The sequence below is a fragment of the Pyrus communis genome, chromosome 6 (assembly GCF_963583255.1).
Source record: "Pyrus communis chromosome 6, drPyrComm1.1, whole genome shotgun sequence".
NCBI classification, from domain to species: domain Eukaryota; kingdom Viridiplantae; phylum Streptophyta; class Magnoliopsida; order Rosales; family Rosaceae; genus Pyrus; species Pyrus communis.
In genome coordinates this window covers 3,279,393-3,304,090 of record NC_084808.1, presented here as the reverse complement: position 1 = coordinate 3,304,090, position 24,698 = coordinate 3,279,393, and the positions used below count along the sequence as shown (strand labels likewise).

Here is a 24,698-nt window from a genome sequence, read left to right as displayed (position 1 = left end):
GTTAATTAAACTAGTGTCTAGTTGGGTTTGTCACCGATGATTATCCCCGAAAATAAATAGTTCGAGAGTAAAGTGTTACAGCTTATGCATTTTATGCCATATTATATATATGTATATAATTGGAAATGCTATGACATGGTTGAGTATTAGATTGCATCATGGTATATCCATAAGTATATTACCTGCACATAATTATTGTGAATACTTTAGATGCTGAGTAGTGGTATATTTCCGGATTTACTGTTTGTATACATTTGATTTCATAATTCTACGTAGTATGATTTTCTAGAAATTATATAGGTATTACAGCTAGGGGTTACTGCACTTGGTAATTGAAATTGGTTTGAAAAGTTTTGTTTCACTCACTCACATTTTCTATTTTTGCACCCATCCAGGTTTTAGCAGCAGAGTTCCGTATCGACTAGGATTCGTGGCACTTTTCAGTATAGATGTCTTCTTATGATGGTATAAACATTATCTTACCATATTGTACTATACTTATGCTCTGTATCACACATGAAATGGGTCCAGACCCGCTCACTGCGCACTCGTGTTCTTAGGCACTTTAGATTTTAATTTATTCACATTTTATACATTATCACACTTTATGGCTTCGTCACCTTCCAGGTATCGCCCAGCACGGCTCGATTCGGGGTCCTGGTGGACATTCCGGGTCAAGGAGTGTCATTTTTTCATGTATATATAAATATATATATATATATATATATAAATATATATATAATATACTTAAAATTTATGGTACATTTGAGAACAAAACTACGGACTTTTGGTACGTTTAGATTTCAAATGTACCAAAAATTCAAATGTACCATAAAACCAAATGTACCCATTGTTATGTAACCCTTTCGGTATGTTTAGATTTCAAATGTATAGATAAACCAAACGTACCATAAAACCAAATATACCCATTGTGAGGTAACCCTTTTGGTACGTTTAGATTCCAAATGTACCAAAGGACCAAGTGAACAAAAAATCACAAGTGTACCACAAAACCAAATGTCTCTATAGGATAACTCTTTTGATACATTTACATTCCAAATGTACCGAGAAATACAAAAAATCAAATCCACTATAAAACTAAATGTGTCTCTATTATAGGTAACTAAATGTAGCTATATAATCAAACAAATCTTTATTATGTGTTGGCTCTTCTAATAATAAAATATGACAATTTTTTTATATAAATATTCTACTATATTCACAAAAAAAAAAGGTAAAATTATAACAAACAATAAAAAAATTCATAGAGATCGATAATATATGCATAAATATAGGGATAAGAGGAAAAGATAAAAAATAAAAAAAACGAAATGTTTAGGAATAGTCGTGAAAAACTAAAATTCTAAACAAAATAAATTTATGTGAAAAACTGAAATTAATAACCAAAATTTTAGGAAAATGTTTGATCAAATTTTCAAAAGGAGTGTGTCACATCCCGGCCCAGGGCGGAACTCTTCCCGGGCCCGCTCCACCACCATAGCACGATATTGTCCGCTTTGGGCTTACCATTCCCTCACGGTTTTGTTTTTGGGAATTCATGAGCAACTTCCTAGTGGGTCACCCATCATGAGATTGCTTTAGCTCCCTTCTCGCTTAACTTCAGAGTTTCTATGGAACCCGAAGCCAATGAGCTTCCAAAAGGCCTCGTGCTAGGTAGAGATGGGAAAATACATATAAGGATCACTCCTCTGGGCGATGTGGGACGTCACAATCCACCCCCTTAGGGGCCCAACGTCCTCGTCAGCACACACGCGACCAGGGCTAGGCTTTGATACCAATTATCACATCCCGGCCAGGGGCGGAACTCTTGCCGGGCCCGCTCCACCACCGTAACATGATATTGTCCGCTTTGGGCTTACCATTCCCTCACGGTTTTGTTTTTGGGAACTCACGAGTAACTTCCCAGTGGGTCACCCATCATGGGATTGCTCTAGCCCCCTTCTCGCTTAACTTCGGAGTTCCTACGGAACTCGAAGCCATCGGAGTTCCTACGGAACCCGAAGCCAATGAGCTCCCAAAAGGTCTCGTGCTAGGTAGAGATGTGAAAATACATATAAGGATCACTTCCCTGGCGATGTGGGATGTCACAATGTGTATGCTTAGTCTAAAAAATTAAAAAACGAGACACTTATATCAAAATACCCCAAAAATTCATATGACAATTAAAAAAATTCTAAAAACTAAGGGCCAAATCAAACCGTTACACATAGAATTTATTTTCTTTAAATATTTAATGGAGGATGCAAATGTATTCGTAACCGCAAATCAAAGAATAAATTTGAAATATAATAGAAAAAGAAAGAAAATAAAAATAAAACAAGAAAAAAGATGCCGGAAAATCTATAATGAAGGCACTACATGCGCAGTATGTCCGTCTGGCAGCGCAGCGCACATGCGCCATCATTCCTCTCTCTCTCTCTCTCTCAGTTTCTCTCTCCTCCAAAATTTGACAGTCCACCATTTTGCGCCATCATTCCTCTCTCTCTCTCTCTCTCTCTCTCAGTTTCTCTCTCCTCCAAAATTTGGCAGTCAAAACTCGCGTCCTCCCTCCCATTCTTGCCATTCTTGACTGCGTGCTAAAATTCCTCTGCTGAATTAACTTCAACCAAGAAACCCAGGAAGCAAACAAAGCAGAGGAGAAGAAGCAAGAAAAACCCAGAAAGCAAGCGACATGTCGTCTTCAGACGAGGAGGGGTCTGGGGAGGAGTACCTGTTCAAGATCGTCATAATCGGCGACTCGGCGGTGGGGAAATCGAACTTGCTGTCCCGCTACGCACGGAACGAGTTCAACGCTCACTCAAAAGCCACGATAGGCGTGGAGTTTCAGACCCAGAGCACGGAAATCGACGGCAAAGAGGTGAAAGCTCAGATTTGGGACACCGCCGGCCAAGAACGCTTCAGGGCCGTCACCTCGGCCTACTACCGCGGCGCCGTCGGTGCTCTCATTGTCTATGATATCACCCGCAAGACCACGTTCGAGAGTGTCGGCCGCTGGCTCGATGAGCTCAAGTGTAAGCTGCTTACACTACTGATTCAGATAAAGTTTTCTGCTTTTTCTTTTGGTTATGTGTTTTGATCTTGAAGCTAAGGTGCTTAAGTAATTGTGATAATTGTGGTTGTTGGGTTTGTGTTTGTTTTTGGTGAATGTGGGTTTTGGGGGTTGTATTGGGTGGATGTGATGGATATGGATTTAGATCTTATATTATTATGATTAAGAATTCTCTGTTTGAAGACTTCTATCACAAGAAAGCTATTTTTTTTTTACTTTTGTTTTTTGTATTGGGTGGATGTGTAAATTGTTTACTTTTGAATACGTACCGGTAGCCAATAATGGAATAAGTCTACTTTCATTTGGCTGTAGAATCTAGGTCGTAGGTACGTTGGATGGCTGAGAAAATTCAGAAAACTTGTTGCTTTGGTTGTTTTGTTGTGTCTTAAGATTTAGGGAGTTGATAAACTTAAAGACATATACATATCCTCGTGTAACACTTTGTGGTTGAATGTATGTGTGGTATGGCGTGTTAGCTTCTATACAGAGTATTAGTAACTAAAGAGGGGGTAATATAGGGGATTCTTAAAGTTTCTAAACAGCTAAAAAATTAGTGATTGGTTGTTTAGTGTCTGAGATATGAGGGCTCAAGTGGTACATGTTTGTTTGCTGAATCTAAGAACTTTGACCATCCAAATCCATTTGTGAGCGAGCAATCAATCAATCACTTCTATTTGTGAATTACATTTTTCCTTATGAACATCAATAGAGTCTGTTTTTGGCTTCTTGTATTAGCTAATCTTCTTCAAACTCACACCAGTATTCACGTTCTTCTCATAATTCTCTTGTGGATTTTTCCTTGGTGTTATATTTTCATGATGGTTATGATCATGCTATTTATTTTGTTGACATTATTAAAATTCCTTTTTGCCATGATCTCCAAGTTTGTTTGAGTTAGCACCGATCACAAGTTGTTTTGAGTAGCCTTCTTTCTTTTTTTCTCCTCTATATGTTAACCATGATACTGCAAAGTCGAGTCAGTCGACAATGTTTGTGTCCTACAAACTACCGTTAGTACTTGCATAAATACAATTGTATTCAGCTCAAAATACTCCCTAAATCACTATGAATTACACTAGACATCTAGAGAAAGCTAAATGTCTAAAAATCTGCTAAATGTCTAAAAATCTAAGTCTGTCCTAAATGGACCATCCAAACAAACCACACGGGGAAAAACCGCTTAAAAACTTGACCAACAAGAATTTCTAGAATAGAAGAAAAAGGATTGGCATGAAAGTCTCTGAAGCATGGACAAATCCTTATCCTTTATAGGACTATCCTGTATTCGAATTTCTTCCAAGAACTAAATTCCAAGAAGCTCAATGTGTTGATAAAGAAATTTATGGAAGCAATTACTACATTACTTTCATAGTAACCGGTATAAATGAAGAAATTTATTCATCGTGCCAAAAATTTTCCCAAACTTAAATTTAGCTCCATTCCCTATCTCGAGTTTTGACAACTGAGATGATGAAGAATAACCCTGACACATGTATTAACGACATTGAAAGGAACTTCTCTTGACAATCCGAGAATCCTACCCATTAGATTGGACTTTCTGCTTACTCCTAATGATTTAACACCAGTAAGAGTCTTGCTCAATAAGTTTGCAATGGCTCCATTTGATTTGTACACTAGATTCCACCGGATTAAGTGGTCCCATGGCTCATTGCCCTTGCAATGGAATTCCTCATTAAACACAGCCACCCTACTTGAGATTCCAAATATTGACCTAAAGTAGGAGTACTACTGAAACCAATTGAATCAAGCTGCGTCCCCACTCCTGGAAAGTCGACCTTTGTTTTATCTCTCTTACCTCATTTTTTAAAGAACTGAATTCGAAATGCCCAAAATATGTAACCACATCACACCGTTCCCGAATGGTCATGATTGTCCCCTCTACGACAGAGACTCAATGCGGTTATCTTTCACCAAATAATTGTCCAAATTGAGAATATCTTTAGGCATAAGGATGAGATGGTTGGATTGTTTGCTTCTAGACAGATTTTGTTAATTACCTTTTATATTAGGATTTGGATTTAATTACGAAAGACAAGAGACTTGAACTAAGTAAGGTGCATCAAGGATGAGAATGGAAATGTTTTAGCTGTAGAGAACGCAGTCAAAGACATATGGAGAGCTTATTTTCATTGTCTTTTCAATGAAAGACACGAAAGGAGTACTTCTTTGGATGAGTTGAGTAACTCGGAAGAGTGTATCTTCTACCTTCAAATCAAGAAAGAGGAAGTGGTTGTAGGCTTGTGGCTTTGACAAAGATGAAGCATAGAAAAACAGTGGGTCGCGATAGTATACTGATCAAAGTGTGGAAGGTCTTGGGAGAGACGAGTATAGCATCGCTTAGAAACAAGGGCAAAACCGACCGCAGTGGTTTCATAAAACCAACCCCATTTAGTGGATAAGGCTTTGTTGTTGTTCTTGTATTAGGATTTGGATTTATTTCCAATAGGATTATGATTCTATTGTAACCTAAGTCCTAAACTCTATAAATAGAACCTTAGGGTCGGTTTATTGTGTGTGCCGACACCATTGGTGTAGAGAGTTTTCTCTTTTTTGGTTTTGGGGTGAAGGTCACCATTTGGAGTCATGAGTGCGTGGCAAATTCATGGACCTTTCATTTGGCAAATTTGTCAATTTGTGAGTTTGAAGAGTTAGGCAACAATTTGAGAGAATCTCCTCCGCTTTGTTTTGGGTTCTCTACTTGTTTGGTTTAGGATTTGTAACCTTTGTGGGAGTTTAAACACACTTTTGTAATCTCCATTTGTTTAGTGGAATTATCCTTGCTGTGCTTCACGTAGGCTTTTATGCCGAACCATGTTAATCTCTTGTTTTCTGTTTGAGATTGTTTGTTTTTCTCTTTCGCCTACGACATTGGTACTTTGTTAGAATTCGCGTCCATTTGCACACAAAAGTACAACACCATTATCCCCTATCTCAGGGTTCATCACTAATGCTTTTGAATTTATTAGAAGTTATGCGTTGTTCAGTTTATCTTACATTGCCGGTCCCAAGCTCGAATAAACAAAGGGAAGGGTGTCACGTAGTCGACAGCCGACACCCCTATCCTACATCGAATCCTTCTGATAATGAATCCTGAACGAAATTGCGCTAAAGCTAGGTCGTCACCCTTAAGTGGCGCACTGTGTGGCCCGAACACAGTGATAAGTGAGCAAGGGTTGCTGTATTTCCATCGGCACCTGAATGCAATGTTAAATGAACAAGGGGGCCATAGAAACTTCTTTTTGAACGACTCCACTCAAAGTTGTTTGGATGCATCTGCTCCCATCAACTTTACACAGGATACGCAAAAGAAGTACTTTGACCTTATTAGATCGGGGAGGGTGAAAAAGTTAGGACAGGAGGATAGAGTTCAAGAGAGTAGAATGCGTTTAGGAACATGGAATATAGGAACTTAACGGGAAAATCTATGGAAGTAGTGGAAGCTATGGTGAGGAGAAGGATAAGTATTATGTGCGTCCAAGAAACTAAGTTTGGTATTCTGTATTCGGGCACAAATAGAACGAGAAATTGTGTTGCCATCATCGTGGACAAGACCCTGACACAAGATGTTGTAGATGTCAAGAGGGTAGGAAATAGAATTATGGCAAACAAGATTGTAATAGGACAAGAATTCATGAATGTGATTAGTGCGTACACACCTCAAGTCGGGTTGGATACGAGTTTGAAGGAGAAATTTTGGTGCAAGGAATTGCTCAGACAGAGAAGGTATTTATAGGAGGAGATTTGAATGGACATGTGGGCAAGAAGACAGGCATCTACGGAAGTTTTCATGGTGGCCATGGTTTTGGGGAGAGAAACGAGGATGGGGAAGCCATCTTCGATTTTGCAATGGCATTTGACTCTTCTTAGCTAGCACCTTATTTAAGAAGAGATAAGAACATGTGATCACCTATAAGAGTGGGTCATCAAAAACACAAATAGATTTTCTTCTAATGAGGAGGGAGATCGTATAACTTGTAAGGATTGCAAAGTTATACCAGGAGAGAGCTTCGCTAATCAACATTGCTTATTGGTGATGGATGTACATATCAAAAGAGAGAAAAAAGAACAAGATCTTGAAGTGCCCAAGGACTAGATGGTGGACTCTAAAAGGAGAAAAATAAGCCATTTTCAAAGAGAAAGTAATCACCCAATGTGTTTGGGATAGAGAGGGGGAAGCTAGCCAAATGTGGGATTCCATGACTAGTTGTATCCGAAAAGTAGCAAAAGGGGTATTAGGAGAGTCCAAGGGCTTTACTCCACACCAAAAGGAATCTTGGTGGTGGAAGGAGGAGGTACAGACAAAGATTAAGGCTAAGAAGGAATGTTGTAAAACCTATACAGGGATAGGACCGATGAAAACGATGAAAGATATAGAATAGCGAAGAAGGAGGTGAAGAAATTTGTAAGAGAAGCTAAGCTAGCGGCTTTTGATGATATGTATAAGTGACTAGATACCAAAGGAGAGTTGAATATCTATAAACTAGGTAGAGTAAGAGAAAACAAGACAAGGGACCTAAACCAAGTGAGGTGCATCAAGAATGAGAATGGAAAGGTTCTTGTTACAGAGAACGCGGTCAAACAGTGTAGAAAGGAGTAACTATCTTCAAGGAGTACTTCTTTGGGGGAGGTGAGTAACTCAAAAGAGTGTAGAAATTACTCCTTTTACCGTCGAATTAGGAAGAAGTGGTTGTAACTTTGAAAAAGATGAAGCATAGAAAAGCAATGGGCCCAGATGATATATCGATCGAAGTGTGGAAAGTCTTGGGAAAGACGAGTATAGCATTCCTCACAGACCTTTTCAATAGGATTTTGAAAACGAAGAAGATGCCAAATGAGTGGCGAAAGAGCACTTTGGTACCTATCTACAAGAATAATGGCGATGTACAAAATTGCGTGAACTATAGGGGTATTAAGTTAATGAGTCATACAATGAAGCTCTAGGAGAGAGTAATTGAGCATAGACACGGGTCTCGGACAACCAATTCGGGTTCATGCCAGGGCGTGGCACAGAACCGAGCGCAATGACGTTTTAGGATTCATACAGCCTACCCCACTTAGGGGAAAAGGCTTTGTTATTGTTGTATGTGCTGTTCAGTACACTTGTTTGTTCTATTTTTGTTTATACATGTTATACACCCCTTATCCTCTACTTCCGAGATGTAGACCGAACCTATGTCATTGAACTATTATCTAACAAAATCTATGAAGAATATTTGTTTCTTTTCATGTTATAAGAAGAGTATTGCTTTATGATGAGGAAGATTCCTAGAAAACAAAGATTATACTGCTATTTTTGTTATAGTCTTGTCATCAATTGTGGTTTTCATTTTTTATTTGTTTATGTACATGATTTACATAAAAATAATTCACTGTCAATGATACTAGGATTATGATGCTTCATTTTCTGTAAAGACCCTTTCTCCACAGCTGCCCTTCTAATTACTTTTCATTACAGACAAAGGAACGCACGGTAATTTCCTTTTAGTAGAAAGCAAATTGTGAAAAATGAGGAGTGTAGTGCTACTTCCACACCCTCTCGCCCGTTAGACCAACCAAAAGTATGCTTTTTTTATATTCAGGTCATGGACTATGGCAAATTCTATCACAAGATATACGAGTATTCTTATTGGTAGAGAGACCGCTATGTTTAGCAAAGAAGGGGCATACGTTCTACTTCTAGACACTTCTGTCACGGTTCTGTCACTTACATGGATTCTTATCTTGGCTATCATCAGTTCTATTATAGTGAAAGTGATCTATTCTTATCATCAAATACCTACGTTGTGTCACTATTTATTTTTATCTTTCTATCATATTAGCTTTGAATGATTTTTCAAAACTGAGTCTGTATATCAATTCATTTGTCTTACTGAACGTATTTATAAAATGTATCCTTGTTATATTATTTGAACTTTAAGTTTGCAGAACTCTCTGCTTATTTATGATTTTTTGGTTGTCGTACCCTCCATTTCTTGCTTTACTACTAAGTTCTTATTTGAGCTTTGCTTTAATCATTGGTGCAGCTCATTCCGATACGACTGTCGCGATGATGCTAGTAGGGAACAAATGTGATTTAGAGAATATTAGGGCTGTGAGTGTTGAGGATGGTAGAAGCCTTGCTGAAGCAGAGGGGTTGTTCTTCATGGAGACATCTGCCCTGGACTCAACAAATGTTAAAAAGGCTTTTGAGCTTGTGATTCAAGAAATATATAACAATGTCAGCCGGAAGGTCTTGAACTCGGATACCTACAAAGCAGAGTTATCTGTGAACAGGGTCAGCCTTGTTAATAATGGAGCAGACGGATTAAAGAAAACCAAGGGCTATTTTTCTTGCTGTTCCGGGTGATATGGCTTATTTCTCCGAAAAGAAGACAAACAAGTGTAAGAAAGAGCACTTGAGAGCATTTTCAAGGTTGGTTATTCAATTTGGTTCGTTAATTGGTTTGTTTGTTTGCTATTGGGTAATACGTACTCAAAGGTTTCCAAACAAGTCGATATTATACATAAAGTGCTCTTTTTAATTCATGTAAAACAAGTCGAATTTTTGTACTCTGTATGGAGGCCATGTAACTATAAAATGAAGGTAGGCAACCATCTTTTGTGTGATATTATTCGGTCTGATAAGCATATTAAGTTCAGCAACTAGACAGAAATTGTATGTGATTTAATAGTGCAGTGGAAAAAAACATCGAACGGTGTTATTCTGATTCGTGACATGCACATCTATCTGAGAAAAAAATTTAGCAGACTTTCTTTTGCGAGTTTCTGTATGTTCTGAATACTTGGTACAGATTTGTCCAAAAAAGAATACTTGGTACAGAAGTTTATCATTTTTTTTTTTTTTTTTTTTTTGTTTTTGGTTTTCCAGCAGTTATATGTCTCTGTAGTCATTTGAATTGAAATTCATATTGTAAAATCAATTGTATGTATGCAGTGGAATATAAAGTAAATAAGATATAATATTTACGAGGTTCGGCAAGTGTGCCTATGTTTTCGGGGCAGCAGCAATACTTTCTTTCATTATCTGAAATAATAGAAGTACAAAATAACTCTCAGTATTTTCTCTCCTATCTCTAGCTTGGCTCATTGATATTTTCTCCTGCATACATCTTCTTTCTTTTCTCTTTTCTTTCCTTTCCTTCGTATGCTTTCATTTTATAGGCAAAAGATTATTGTAGCAACAATATTTGCTTTACAAACTTTCTTCATATGAATAGGGTTGGCCTTGAGAATTTGGGGGCCCTAGGCGAGCTTTCGAAGTGGGGTGCTAGAGTTCTTTGACTCCTGACTCTTTGTACATTGACATGTGTAAAAACAATTCACTAAATACATGAAAAATATATTTCTACATTAAATATCATTAAAAATTAATATAAAAAAAAAGAAAGATATACAAACATTACTCAAATATTCCCTGTCTCGCGTTTTTAGATGCAAATGCACTTATTAAGTTTACATAATCTAATTTTTCAACCAATTCAAACCAAAAAAGAAGTCCCTACCTAGTACGCCAAATTCCAATCATTTTTCTATTGTTACAATGTTACTTATTACATTCAATAAATGAATGAATGGTTGGATTACAGAGACAACATCTTACAGCTAGGAAAAAGACTAGAGTAAAGAGGATAGTAATTTTCGTATACGAACCTGGCGGACGAGACAAATTTGAATAGTTTATTATATATTATATAAACTAATTAATTGGAATATTAAATAATGTCATTTTTCAAAAAGGTGAGAGTTTTAATCCTTTAGGTACATAATAAAGATATATGTGGTGTGATCTTAAAATAGAGTAATAAAACCCCATAAAAATAAATGTAAATGTGATATTTAAGAGAGAAGTAAAAAAGTATAAATAAGATGGGGACTATTTAAAAGGGAGAAGACTTGCAACTATAAAAAAGATGGTGGGACCATCTTAAGTAAAATCGTGCAATTAAAATGATGTTGGGAATAAGGTTGTCTTCTTCCTCACGCGAGGCCAACCTTGCAACAAAAGATTTCGAGATTCCGACGTTTACATATAAGCTCGCATAGCTCCATCTAGATCTGCCTAGTTTCGCCTAAAAATTCGGGGCCCTTTCGAAGTGGGGGCCCTAGGCTGGCGCCTACTCCAGCTACTCTCAGGGCCGGCTTTGCATATGAATAATAATACATCTGATTTTTCTTCGGATGAATAGTAACAAACTATTCATGTGGTCCATCAACATATTACATTACAACACTCCTCCTTGGATGACCATGTGTCAATTTTGGTTGCCTTGTTAAAATCTTGATATGTTTTGGATGCTCCCCTTGATGAGTATCTTCCCCTGATTTCGAATTCTTCAATCTGGCTAATTACTAAGTTGATGTAATCCGATACCATGCATGATAGTTGGAGTGTTTGCTTTTGAAGGTGGTTCGCAGGCGCTCCAAATTTTAATGGGCCACAAGTATTAGCCAAATACATTAATGACTAGCTTCATGGAGATATGTATTTATGTCAGATATGAAGATGCATCAATGAATCTTTGCTTCCTTGATCGTTGCAAAGTCAATCTATTTCCATATGTAAATACAAATCCTTTCTGAGAGAGATTTGTATGCAGGCTAGAGAGGTATTCAAATTTTGCTTGCCTAATAAGACCATGGCTAGTAGTGAGTTCTTTGGAATAGAACAATCACATGTCTATAATTTCCTAGAGATATCAACAAATAAACTTTATTTCATTGCAATACCCATTTTTTGGTATTATGCTCCACAAGAAGTGTAACATCTGATTCAGTGTGTTGTGCTAAATACAATAAGGCACATACTTTACTAAGATATGGTACTCTTGGACCAAATATCAATTAATCATTTCCCTCATGAGGATGAATGATCTTTCTTAGTGCCTAAACATTAATTAACCATTTGAGTGTTCAACTCATGATCTTCAATCCAAATGGTTCTTTAATACCATAAAACCCTTTTGGTAGATAAGAATCGTGTTGGCATATTGTTCGATCTGCAACTCAAGACAATATTCCTTTCAACACTTTATAATCTTTCTAGACTCTTCAGGAGTTTCATTCTAATATTATCAACTCTTGCAAGAGATTTGGTATGTTGCAACAACATCATAGTGATAATACTCACTAAGGTGATTTATAACATCCACTGGCATTGAGTACATAATTTGTGCTTTACCCTTCCCGGGCTTTCTTCAAGCAATTTGAATCCTTCAAGGATTTTCTACACTTCCTAACACATTCTTCTTTGAAATTTATACAGAATAACTTCCTTCCATGTATACTTGAGGGATTTACTTGTGGAGATATGCTTTAGGCATCATAAAGTTTCGTGTATATATAATTGTTTGGGCCCAAAATGACAATTTGGGTCGAGAGTAACAATTTGGGCCGAGACTCTTGGTCCAGCGGTCTTTCGGGGGTATCATGGGCCGGTTAGGCACTAAGAGTTGCCTTGTCGGTTTCGGCCAAGTCCTTTTAGGAGAAAGATTGTTTTGGATAAAGGCGAAGGTTGAATCCTAATACACAAGGGGTCTTAAAGCTGAAGGTGCTAAGAGTCAGGGAATGAACCCGGTTCGTTATAGAGTTTAGTTCAGAAACCCATTGGAACTAAGACTCTGATTGGGATAAGAAGTTCTATTATGGGTACGTCTCTGGTTTAACCAGGAGTAGGTTCATTGCTATAAATAGAGGAGGAAGTGCATCATTCAGACTTCTTCCAATTCAACACACAAATTGCCCTGCACAAACTCTTGCTCTATGCAAAACGTCTCAACAACCTTGAGATTTTTATTTTCCTTTTTCCACCAACACATCTTCAGTTTGGATAAACAACATTGTGAAGGCAATCGGCGAACATCTTTAGTTTGGATAAATAGCACTGTTGCCGTAGAATCAGCCGACCACAGAGCACCTTTAGTTTGGATAAACAGTACTGCATTGAGGCCGACTGGTTATCTATCCAAGTCTTGGTCAAGAAGGATTTTCGAATCCTTATTGGCAGAGGTCATCCCATTAACCTTCTCGGCGAAGTGAGGTGTTATAGGTTGAGAAGGTTGAGAAGTCAGCAGCGTGCCTAACGCTACATTAACATATTTTACTTACTGGCCGAACTCGGTCGACGAGTTGTCACACCCCGCACACAATCGAAGGACGCAGTTAGCTTATTAATTACTCGGCCTGCTCGCCACGTAAGCTTGGTAGTTTTTAGGGTCAACATTTTGGCATGCCTGGTAGGACCCAGTGCTAAAGCTATAAAGTTCATGACCATTGAGACACGATCAGTAAAAAAGAAAACAGGGATGGGTAAATCAGCGACTAACCATCCACCTATGGTCCAAAACCCAGATCATGATGGCCTGTCACAAGTACATAATCCTTATGCTGCCATCACACCTGAAGGCACAAAGGCGACACGTTGAGAAAAGGAAATATGTCTTGGTGGATAGGCTCGTGATGCGAAGATTACCACTGGAGCGACAAAAGGAATTTTTGTCGAAGGAATAATCGAGGACTACGATGAGGATGATGGTGAAGGTTCTTATCCACCGACTTGTTCGTTTCTCCGGAGAAGACTTGAAGAGCAATCTCAGAATTTCAGTCAAGAAGTAAAAAATATACTTGAGGTGATACGTAATAATGGTGATGCACACAATAAATTGTTTGAACTATTGGTTAGTAAAGCTTACGACGACAGACCCGTTGATCATTCCTGGCAACTTCCACCTAAGAGTAATTCGTTATCAACGCTACAGGCCAAAATGGTTGACTTGGAAAAAAGAGGAGGATCAAGTAGTAGATTAAACGGATTTGACCAAAGAGTAAAAATAAAATCTGTCGATATGATCGAGGTCTAAAGAATGATCGATTCAGCCTTGAAAAAGGGGCCGAAGTTCCCGAAATTCATCAATCCATACCCAGCTTATGTAGAAAAGTTTGAATATCCTAAAGGCTTTAAGATCCCAGATTTTATCCTTCCAACAGTTGATTGCTAAAGCCAAAATCCTAAGGGGTCGAAGGAAGGAAAGCTTCAAGAGTGGCCTTTAGTTCCAACCACCTTACTTCACCCATTGTGACTTCGACTTGCCTTGTTCTTTTATCAAGCTGAAGTTGATGTATCTACTTTGCACCAGCCGCGAAGTCTGTTAGACGAGCCTTATTTACTTCAAAATCCTTTTCAAGGTCCGAAGCAACGCCGACCTTTGCCGTTGAAGTTCGGCAATTTGATGATCAAGGTCGGCCAGCTGTGTTTTCTTTGCTTTTATGGCTTCATGAGTGATCTTTGCAACCTTTAGGTTGTCCTCGGCCCGGAGAGCCCTTTCAAAAGTAGTAAAGTACTGCCGGGTCCGCTCCAAGATATTGGATAAGTGGACAACACTTTCGGTTTTTAACAAGCCACCCGCTGCAAGATCATTCAGGCACTCTCCTACAAAGTCGAGGTCTTTACATTGAAGGACTTGTGAGGCCGAAAGGGAAATGAGTTCCTACAACTTGGCGAAGGCATTGGATTCGACCGCGGTCACGGAAAGCTCGACTGATGCGGTAGAAGGCCTGGCTACTCCAGAAGTACTTGAGAGGATAATGTCAAGTTTGACTTCCCATGAAGGCTGCACAAAGAAGAAGTTGGTAAAAAAGAATCCAAAAGAATAACAGATAAGGAGATCATGATAGACCTGCAGAGAGGAGACCTCGGCCATATCTGCTGGTACGTTGCTCGAACCTAGATAACTTAGTGGCTAAGCCCAATGTTTAAGAAAGCCTCTTAATTTACGTGGTTGATGGAGGCTACCTACATTTGATGGCCACTGAGGCGGCTAAGAAATATAAATAACACCCTTCAACGTGTAAAATTGTCGGTCAAATGAACAATTAGGCACCTGGCATTTTAATGATTGATCTCGTTTTAGAATTCAGAGTTTAGGAATTGGAAAAGGGACATAGTGATGGTACTTACAAAAGTTAAAGTAACATCCTGGGGAGGGATGTTGAGATTCTAGTCCTGGGGATGAATCGGCATCTCAGCTGTCGCCTTTAGCTCAATAGGAAGTGTTGCTTCATGTCCCAAACTTGTTTTAACTATGGGAGTGTCGGCTTGATCTGTCACCTTAACTGCCGGTTGAGGAGTGGTAGTTGGCAGTTCGGCTGTTTGAGGATGTTTCACCGGCAGAGGCCCTTCGCTTTCATCCTCCTAGATAACGGATTAATCGTTAGGCAAGAAGTTCAAGATAGAAGGAACATTACAAAATTGTATACCTCTTATTCTAGGATGATTGTTGAAGCTTTTTCCGGATTCGGGAGGAGCTTTTTCTTGGCTACAGAAGCTGCCCTCTCCGAGGTAGCAACTGCTGGGTCGACTTCGACGTGAGTAGCAGCCGGTGTTGAAGTTATAGGCTTTTCGACAGCCAGATTGGTGACTGATAGGAGCATATTTATGCTACTTAGTTATGTTATTTCCTTGAATTTAGTGAGTTAATTACTATTTATTTTAGTCTTTTAAGCTATTTTCGTATGTTTTTAGGTCCTAATGGCAAAATGAGCAAGAAAAGGCATTTTGAAGCTAAATGGAGCAATTTTGGGCATGGATTGATAGCTTAACCATGGAGCAAAGAGGATGGACGAAATTGAAGTCAAGAAGGGCTAGGAAAGGCTAACAATCTGGAGAAAGGAGTCCAAATGCAAAGAAGATAAGGAAATAGCAAGAAATAAGGAACCTTATCCAATCTTATCTTATCCTATCCTAACCAACCTTATCCTTTCCTAACTCTAACATTATCCTATCTTATCCTATCCAAATCAGGTTGTTCCTTATATATAGCTATTTAGGAGGGATTAGTTATGCATTTAAACACTTAAACTCAGATTCTAGATGCATAAACCCTTTGTATGCCGCATATAGGCCATTCCTTGGAGGTTTAGGAGTTGTAATCCCTTTCCTACACCTATGCCATGAGTCCTTATCCATTTAGGTCCAGAAATATGCCCTTTATCCATTCTAGAAGTCTAAATTCTGCAAAAAAATACCTAGTTTCTAGAAGCTCTTAATTTCTAGCGAAAATTCCTTATCCCTTTCCCTTTTGGTTTCTACAAAGACTTAACCCTTTTACCATTAGATTGTGCAATCCTTTTCCTTCAGAAATTGTGCATAAATTAGCCTATAAATACAACCCTATGCCGCACCATTCAATCCATCCATTCACTCATTCATTCATTCATACTTTCATCCATCAAACACCACAATTCACCCTACACCACCCTAGTGCCGCAAGCAAGGAAGGAAGGAGAAGAAGACTTGTGCAATCTGCCATCCAAGGAGGGTTCGAAATCTGCCATTGGAGTATGGAGCGTTTCTAGGTGTATTCTATCCTTAGTTTTAGTTCAATGTTTATATTAATTTGGTTTTCAATTATGATGAACATGTGTAACTAACTTCTTTTTAGTTAGAGGTGAATTTGAAGCCATGATTATATGTTTTATATGAATTGATTACGTCCAGTTATTGTTTCTTAAGGCATGAATGTGATTTACTTATCTAAGTTATTAAAACTTGTTTATGTATGTGGGTTGGGGGTCGACACTTAATTTGCATGCATGAATTTGATGCTAGAGTATAAGGGGGTTTCACGTAATAGTTATTCACTTACATTCACAAGTAGTGGAGGTTGCTAGTCACAATCATGTTAAGTAAATCCTTGGTATGAGTCTCATGCATTTCATAGTGATGAATGCGTTGTCAATGCTTATGATTTTCACAAAACTTAATGACTTTTGACATGTATCTTTATTATGCGTTTCATATAGGGAACTTGAGAAAGATAATTTGGTTTTGATGCGTATTCCATCTAACTCAATGAAATAAGGAAAATCTGATGGTTAGTTGTGCGATGCAACTAACTTGGGGCGTTGTCATTCATAGTCTAAAGGAATAATAATTGGAAATTGGTTCATATGCATATATCATGTGTGGAGAAGGACCCTCTAACTAGCCTTTCACCCATTTAATTCACCTAATTTCGTTTTTACAAAGTGTTTTCTACAAAGTTTTTGTTTTAAGTTTTAAATTCATCAAAAACAATCCCCCTTTCATTTAGTCTTGTTATTTGAGTCAAAATCTGTTTTCTTTTAGTCTTTTGAGTCAAGTTGAGTCTTATTTTCATCAAAATCACTTGTTGGGTCTAGAATTGAGTCTTTTTGAGTGTTTGTTGCTGTTTTAAGTTAGTTTTGAGTCTATAGAGTCTAAATTAGTGTTTTTAAGTTTTAATTGTGTTGATTAGCATCCCTAGTTAGTCCCCCATCTAGAACGATCCCTACTTACATATCTACTACAATTGTCACAAATAGGGTTTAATTTGTGTGTCAAGTTAATTTTCACATCAAATTTTGGTGCCGTTGCCGGGGATTAGCAAACTAGTTTGCTAATCCCTTTTGTTTGTGTTGTGTCAAAGTGTCTTTTGTGTGTCTTTGTGTCTTTTTGTTTATGGTTGCCGTGCCCTTTAAAGTGCTTATTGATTTGTTTTTGTTTGCTTTGTTTTAGGTACTAGTTTATGACTCGTAGTTCTCAACCTATTCGTGGAAACATCTTGGAGTTTGACGGCGATTTTGAACGAACTTTGAGAAGAAAGAGGAAGCAACCAGAACCTAATCCACCTAGTTCAAGTTCAGAGTCCGAATCTGAATTTGAAGAAGAAGAAAGCATGGCGGCGGACAATCGAACAATCAAAGAACTTTTAGCCTCGGGGTTGGACAATGCCGTGCCTATTTGCATTCAATACCCTAGGGCAGCCCTGGACAAGACTGATGAGTTTGAATTAAAGTCAAGCTTGCTGCATCATATTCCCAAATACCATGGGCTGTCCATGGAAGATCCAAACAAGCATTTGAAGGAGTTTGAAGTTGTATGCTTAAGCATGACACCCATTAACATGGATGGGAACATTTTGAAGATGAAAGCCTTTCCATTTTCTCTTTTGGAAAAGGCTAAAGATTGGCTATATGAATTGGCGCCCGGAACCGTTACTTCTTGGGAAAGTATGAAACGAGCATTCTTGGAGAAATTCTTCCCAACTTCAAGAGTAATTCTTTTGAGGAAGAAGATTAGCAGAATTCAACAAAACCAAGGAGAATCTTTTCTAGCATATTATGAGCGTTTCAAAGCCCTTGTTGAGAGACAAATGCTAGATGCTTCAGCGGGAGGTGCTTTGGTTGACAAAACACCAGTGGCTGCCAAGGTTATAATTACAAATCGAGCCTTGAATGCACAACAATATGAAGGTGTTGGACAAAGAGACCCCCCACGGCAACAACAAGTGAATGAGGTAAGTGCAATTTCTGAAATTCAATCTCAATTAGCTAATCTCACTATGCTTGTGTCTCAGATTGTTGAAGGACCCAAAATGCAAGGTGCGGCCATATGTGGAGTGTGCTCTATGCAAGGACATCTCAATGATCAATGTCCTCAATTGATAGAGAATGGAGGATGGGAGAGTGCCCATGCCGTTGGGTATCAAATTCAAAATCAACCAAGGAATGATCCATACTCAAGTACATACAATCCGGGTTGGAGAGATCACCCAAATTTCAAGTGGAGGGAGCCTCAACAACCTCCACAACAAGGAGGCTTTAGACAACAACCCCCGGGGTTCTACACCAAGCCATATGGCCCCAATCCAAACCAAGCACAACCTGCCCAAAACAATCAAGGTACGTCTTTGGACAATGATACACTTATTAAGTTACTAACCAATTTGTCTCAAGGGCAAGAGAATCAAAACAAAGCAATGCAAAACCAAGAAAAAAGGGTGGACCATTTGGAGAAGCAAATTGGGCAGATTGCAGAGTTTGTAGGACAATTTCGAGACCAAGGCAAGCTTCATAGTTCAACCATTGTGAATCCAAAGGGAAGCTTTGAAACCGCCAAGGCTATTACGTTGAGAAGTGGTAAGGAGGTTGGAACCACCCCAAAACCGTCCAAAACAAGCCAAGAAGAGGAAAAGCTACTGCAAGAAGAAGAAAAGGGAGCAAAGGCCACGACAAGGGAATCCAAAACCTTGCTGCAGCCCCCTAGTGCACCAAAACCATCCCAAACCACCAGGTAAGTCCAAATTCGAATTTGTCTAGTTTTATTCCACTAAATGCACCCTTTCCTAGTAGTTTTATGCAATCTAAGACAAAGGAGGATGAAAACGACATCCTGGAGACGTTTAGGAAGGTGCATGTCAATATCCCGCTCCTTGATGCAATAAAGCAAATTTCGAAGTACGCTAAGTTTTTGAAGAAGATTTGTACAAAAAGGAAATGGATTCGGGAGAAAGAGGTGGTACATGTAAGTGAGAATGTCTTTGCAATGTTGCAAAGAAAGCTACCACCTAAATGCAAAGATCCAGGTAGTTTCACTATCCCTTGTGTAATTGGTAATACAAGGTTTGAACATGCTATGCTAGATTTAGGTGCATCAATTAATGTCATGCCAAATTCTGTTTATGCATCTATGAATCTAGGAGAGCTTAAAAATGATGGTGTTATTATTCAATTAGCCGATCGATCTAATGCATACCCAAGAGGAGTTTTGGAAGATGTTTTGGTGCAGGTAGGCCACTTGATTTTTCCTGCAGATTTCTATGTGCTTGACATGGATGATTCAACCCACTCTCCACCATCGCCACTCTTACTTGGACGACCTTTCATGAAAATAGCCCACACCAAGATTGACGTGGCCAAGGGAGCCTTAACTATGGAATTTGGTGGTGATATGATTAACTTTAAAGTTTCTGAATCCATTGAGAATCCTAATGATGTTCGTTCTTGCTTTGCCATTGGTATAATTAAAAATATAGGGCATGAACATTCAACACCAATCAAGAAGGATGCATCTAGAATCACCATCGAGGAAGGAATTGGAGTGGAGCACAAGGAGCATGCCACTACCCTAAAAACACCCAATATGGCCGTGCCTAGTGATAAAATTGGCGAGATGGTGGCTGCCCTAGGTGCATTGCCACAACATCCTAGCAAGTCCCCAATCCCAATTCCAATTCCCATTTCAACTAATAGGTTGTTACCTTCTTTGGTGCAGGTTCCAAATCGATTTCAAGGTGGTGGGAGTATTTACATGGACTATAGGAACCAAAACACCACAAACAGGGAGGATCACTATCCCCTCCCATTCATTGAGCCATACTATGAGAACTTTGAAGAGCATGTTGTGGATGGTGCAAGCTTCCATGCAGTGGGCCCAAATGAAGCTTAAGAGGAAGGATCGTCCGGCTGGAAGACGTTAGAGCAAGCGCTTCTTGGGAGGCAACCCATGCATGCAAATAAAGAAGACCTAGGAATCTCCAACACTCCCTAACCAGATTTGCGTTCCTAAACCCTACTCTTTATTGCTTTCACTTTGCCATGATTGTCATGTTTGTTATTTGGTTGTTTGTTTGTGAGTCTATGCTTAAAACATTGAGGACAATGTTTGGTTTAAGTGTTGGGGAGGGGGGGTAAATAAAGTGTTTTTCATGAAAATTCGTGGGATTTTATCACCTATCACTTCTAAGTTGTTATTCACTGTTTTTAAGTGTTTTTAGTGTGTTTTGAAGTGTTTTTATGTCTCTAAAACAGAAAATCGGAAAATTTGGAAAAAAAAATTGAAAAATAGTGTTTTAAAAACCCAAAAAGAGTTGTTTTAGAGTCGTTTTTGTCTTAGGATACCTTCCAACACAATGATGAGGATTTGGTTTTTAATTGCATGACTATTAAAGAAAGTTACAAACATGGATGGAAGTTTGATATACTCTTTGGTTTATGCTTAGTTGTAGTTGACATTTACGAATTCACATGTAATCACAAAGGAAAAAAAATCAGTTTTTGTGACATGCTTCAAGGAAGAAACTTAAACTAACGCTACAACCCTGAGAGACTTGAGCCTAAACTTTATTTGGAGAGTATTAAAAAATCATTTCTAAAGTCGTCGCATGATCTCATCATTCTTTGCTTGGTTGCTACTTAGAATGCGTTTCACCACTATAGTTCCAAATACTAGAACTCATGCCCATTTAATTCAAAGCATAAAATTGAGTGCATAACATAAAACAAGATGAAGTTGTTTAGTTAAAACCAGAGCCAAAAGGCCTTAGCCTTTGCATATGTATTGTATGTTAACCCCTTTGAGCCTTAGTTAGCCTATTGTCTTTGTTAGCCCACATTACCCTTACCTAGCCTAGAATAGGACTATCCATACCCTTGTTCTTAAAGTATAGTAAAGCATGACTTAGAAGGAATTCCTTTTGTTCTACAATTTGCAGAAAAACAAGTGTGGGGGAATGTGTTTTTCATGGAAATCTAGGAGGATGCATGTTTTATGTGCCAAAGAAAAAGAAAAGGGAACGAAAGGGGAAAAAAAAACGTGAAAAAGAAGAAAAAGAAGAAGAAAAGAAAGAAAAAAGAGTTGAAAATAAGTGAGAATGAACTCACAAGTGTTGATTGTTGAAGAAAGGGTCCAAAAGTTTGAATTTGACCCTAAGTTTTGTGTGAATCGTTCCTTTGGCAAAGTTGATTTCTGCATTCAAAAGTGAATTCTAAGTGTTTATTTCATTACTTTGCTTACTATTGCTTTAAGAACTTTTGTTTATCCTTACCTTTCTTTGTTAGCCAATACCTTAGCTCGGTTACAACCCTTAGACTTCGATCTTGATTGTTATGTGTTTCAATATGTGGAGTTTAAAATTGGTTTGAGCATATGGTATCCCTGGTTCTCGTGTCTAAGTAGTGGCATTCCATTCATGAGATCATATACATATACATGTTAATAATTCCGGAAATTGCCTTCTTTGTTATGACATATGTGAGTATTAGTTTACATATTTGCATCAATCTTCTCACATATACCTAGTGTAGGGAGCGTAGTCAGAAAATCTGTGTGAAAATAGAGTGTATCCAGTGAGGAGTTGGGGGATTCTCTAAGGCATGTTACTACATTCAAAATCATGTTTTAATTGATTAAATGGGAGCTAGTGTGTGGTAACTATGGTTAAGTATATGCTCGAGGGTAGGGATAACTAAAATCTATGTATGTGGTGTTCTTTAATGTGTCATGTTCATTGGAAATCCCTGAGGTACATGTTGGAAGATCTAGATTGTGTTTTGGTTGTTTTGTTTATTTCGTTTTGCTCGAGGACTAGCAAAAGCTAAGTGTGGGGGAATTTGATAGGAGCATATTTATGCTACTTAGTTATGTTGTTTCCTTGCATTTAGTGAGTTAATTACTATTTATTTTAGTCTTTTAAGCTATTTTCATATGTTTTTAGGTCCTAATGGCAAAAGGAGCAAGAAAGGGCATTTTAAAGCTAAATGGAGCAGTTTTGGGCATGGATTGGATAGCTTAACCATGGAGCAAAGAGGATGGACGAAATTGAAGTCAAGAAGGGCTAGGAAGGGCTAAAAATCTGGAGAAAGGAGTCCAAATGCAAAGAAGATAAGGAAATAGCAAGAAATAAGGAACCTTATCCAACCTTATCTTATCCTATCCTAACCAACCTTATCCTTTCCTAACTCTAACATTATCCTATCTTATCCTATCCAAATCAGGTTGTGCCTTAAATATAGCTATTTAGGAGGGATTAGTTATGCATTTAAACACTTAAACTCAGATTCTAGAAGCATAAACCCTTTGTATGCCGCATATAGGCCATTCCTTGGAGGTTTAGGAGTTGTAATCCCTTTCCTACACCTATGCCATGAGTCCTTATCCATTTAGGTCCAGAAATCTGCCCTTTATCCCTTCTAGAAGTCTAAATTCTGAAAAAAAATACCTAGTTTCTAGAAGCCCTTAATTTCTAGCGAAAATTCCCTATCCCTGTCCCTTTTGGTTTCTACAAAGACTTAACCCTTTTCCCATTGGATTGTGCAATCCTTTTCCTTCAGAAATTTTGCATAAATTAGCCTATAAATACAACCATATGCCACACCATTCAATCCATCCATTCACTCATTCATTCATTCATACTTTCAGCCATCAAACACCACAATTCACCCTACACCACCCTAGTGCCGCAAGCAAGGAAGGAAGGAGAAGAAGACTTGTGCAATCTGCCATCCAAGGAGGGTTCGAAATCTGCCATTGGAGTGTGGAGCGTTTCTAGGTGTATTCTATCCTTAGTTTTAGTTCAATGTTTATATTAATTTGGTTTTCAATTATGATGAACATGTGGAACTAACTTCTTTTTAGTTAGAGGCGAATTTGAAGCCATGATTATATGTTTTATATGAATTGATTACGTCCAGTTATTGTTTCTTAAGGCATGAATGTGATTTGCTTATCTAAGTTATTAAAACTTCTTTATGTATGTGGATTGGGGGTCGACACTTAATTTGGATGCATGAATTTGATGCTAGAGTATAAGGGGGTTTCATGTAATAGTTATTCACTTATATTCACAAGTAGTGGAGGTTGCTAGTCACAATCGTGTTAAGTAAATCCTTGGTATGAGTCTCATGCGTTTCATAGTGATGAATGCCTTGTCAATGCTTATGATTTTCACAAAAGTTAATGACTTTTGACATGTATCTTTATTATGCGTTTCATATAGGGAACTTAAGAAAGATAATTTGGCTTAGATGCGTATTCCATCTAACTCAATGAAATAAGGAAAATCTGATGGTTAGTTGTGCGATGCAACTAACTTGGGGCATTGTCATTCATAGTCTAAAGGAATAATAACTGGAAATTGGTTCATATGCATATATCATGTGTGGAGAAGGACCCTCTAACTAGCCTTTCACCCATTTAATTCACCTAATTTCGTTTTTACAAAGTGTTTTCTACAAAGTTTTTGTTTTAAGTTTTAAATTCGTCAAAAACAATCCCCCTTTCATTTAGTCTTGTTATTTGAGTCAAAATCTGTTTTCTTTTAGTCTTTTGAGTCAAGTTGAGTCTTATTTTCGGCAAAATCACTTGTTGGGTCTAGAATTGAGTCTTTTTGAGTGTTTGTTGCTGTTTTAAGTTAGTTTTGAGTCTATAGAGTCTAAATTAGTGTTTTTAAGTTTTAATTGTGTTGATTAGCATCCCTAGTTAATCCCCGGTCTAGAACGATCCCTACTTACATATCTACTACAATTGTCACAAATAGGGTTTAATTTGTGTGTCAAGTTAATTTTCACATCAGTGACTGGCTCAATAACCAAGTGTCGCTGCACCACGGCTGAATCCTTGACGGAAGGGGAAGGAAGAGAGCCATCGGGAGTAATTGCTCTCATGGTTTGGTTGGAGATAACATGGATCTCCTGTTCCCCTTTCTTTGCCAATTTCTTGACATATTTTTTCGACCGGGGTGCTTCACCAGCCCGATCCAAGCGAGATTGTTTGCTTGACTGGGTTGGTGCGACAGTTGTAGTTTTCCTCAGGGGAGAGGCATGCTTCTTCTTAGCTGGGGCCATCGTAATCACATCGGCCCTCTTTATGGTTTGGCCACCTAAAAACACAGCTTGAATAAAAAAGAAGTTCGAAGTAAACAAGCAAGAAAAGTAACAAGGAAAGCTGTATACCTTAGGCTGTTTCTTTGGATTTTGGGGCGAGAGTCTTTTTGGGGCGGTAGCCAAAAAGCTTCTCGGAGACTTCCTCGACCAA

At 38.3% G+C, this 24,698-nt stretch overlaps 1 protein-coding gene across 1 annotated transcript; it reads left to right on the top strand.

The window, feature by feature from the left end:
• The first annotated feature begins 2,401 nt into the window (after positions 1 to 2,401).
• On the top strand, positions 2,402 to 10,155 carry LOC137737550 (ras-related protein RABA5e-like). Its single transcript, XM_068477069.1, has 2 exons — positions 2,402 to 3,032; positions 9,115 to 10,155. Exons 1-2 carry the CDS (start codon positions 2,693 to 2,695, stop codon positions 9,435 to 9,437), a joined length of 663 nt encoding a protein of 220 aa, XP_068333170.1. The 5' UTR covers positions 2,402 to 2,692; the 3' UTR covers positions 9,438 to 10,155.
• Positions 10,156 to 24,698: the final 14,543 nt, after the last annotated feature.

What these genes read in the sequence shown, in the direction of transcription:
- LOC137737550 (XM_068477069.1), top strand. Translation starts at nt 2,693, where the DNA reads ATGTCGTCTTCAGACGAGGAGGGGTCTGGGGAGGAGTACCTGTTCAAG. An exon ending in CTGGCTCGATGAGCTCAAGT is followed by an intron (nt 3,033 to 9,114) that starts GTAAGCTGCTTA and finishes TCATTGGTGCAG; the next exon opens with CTCATTCCGATACGACTGTC.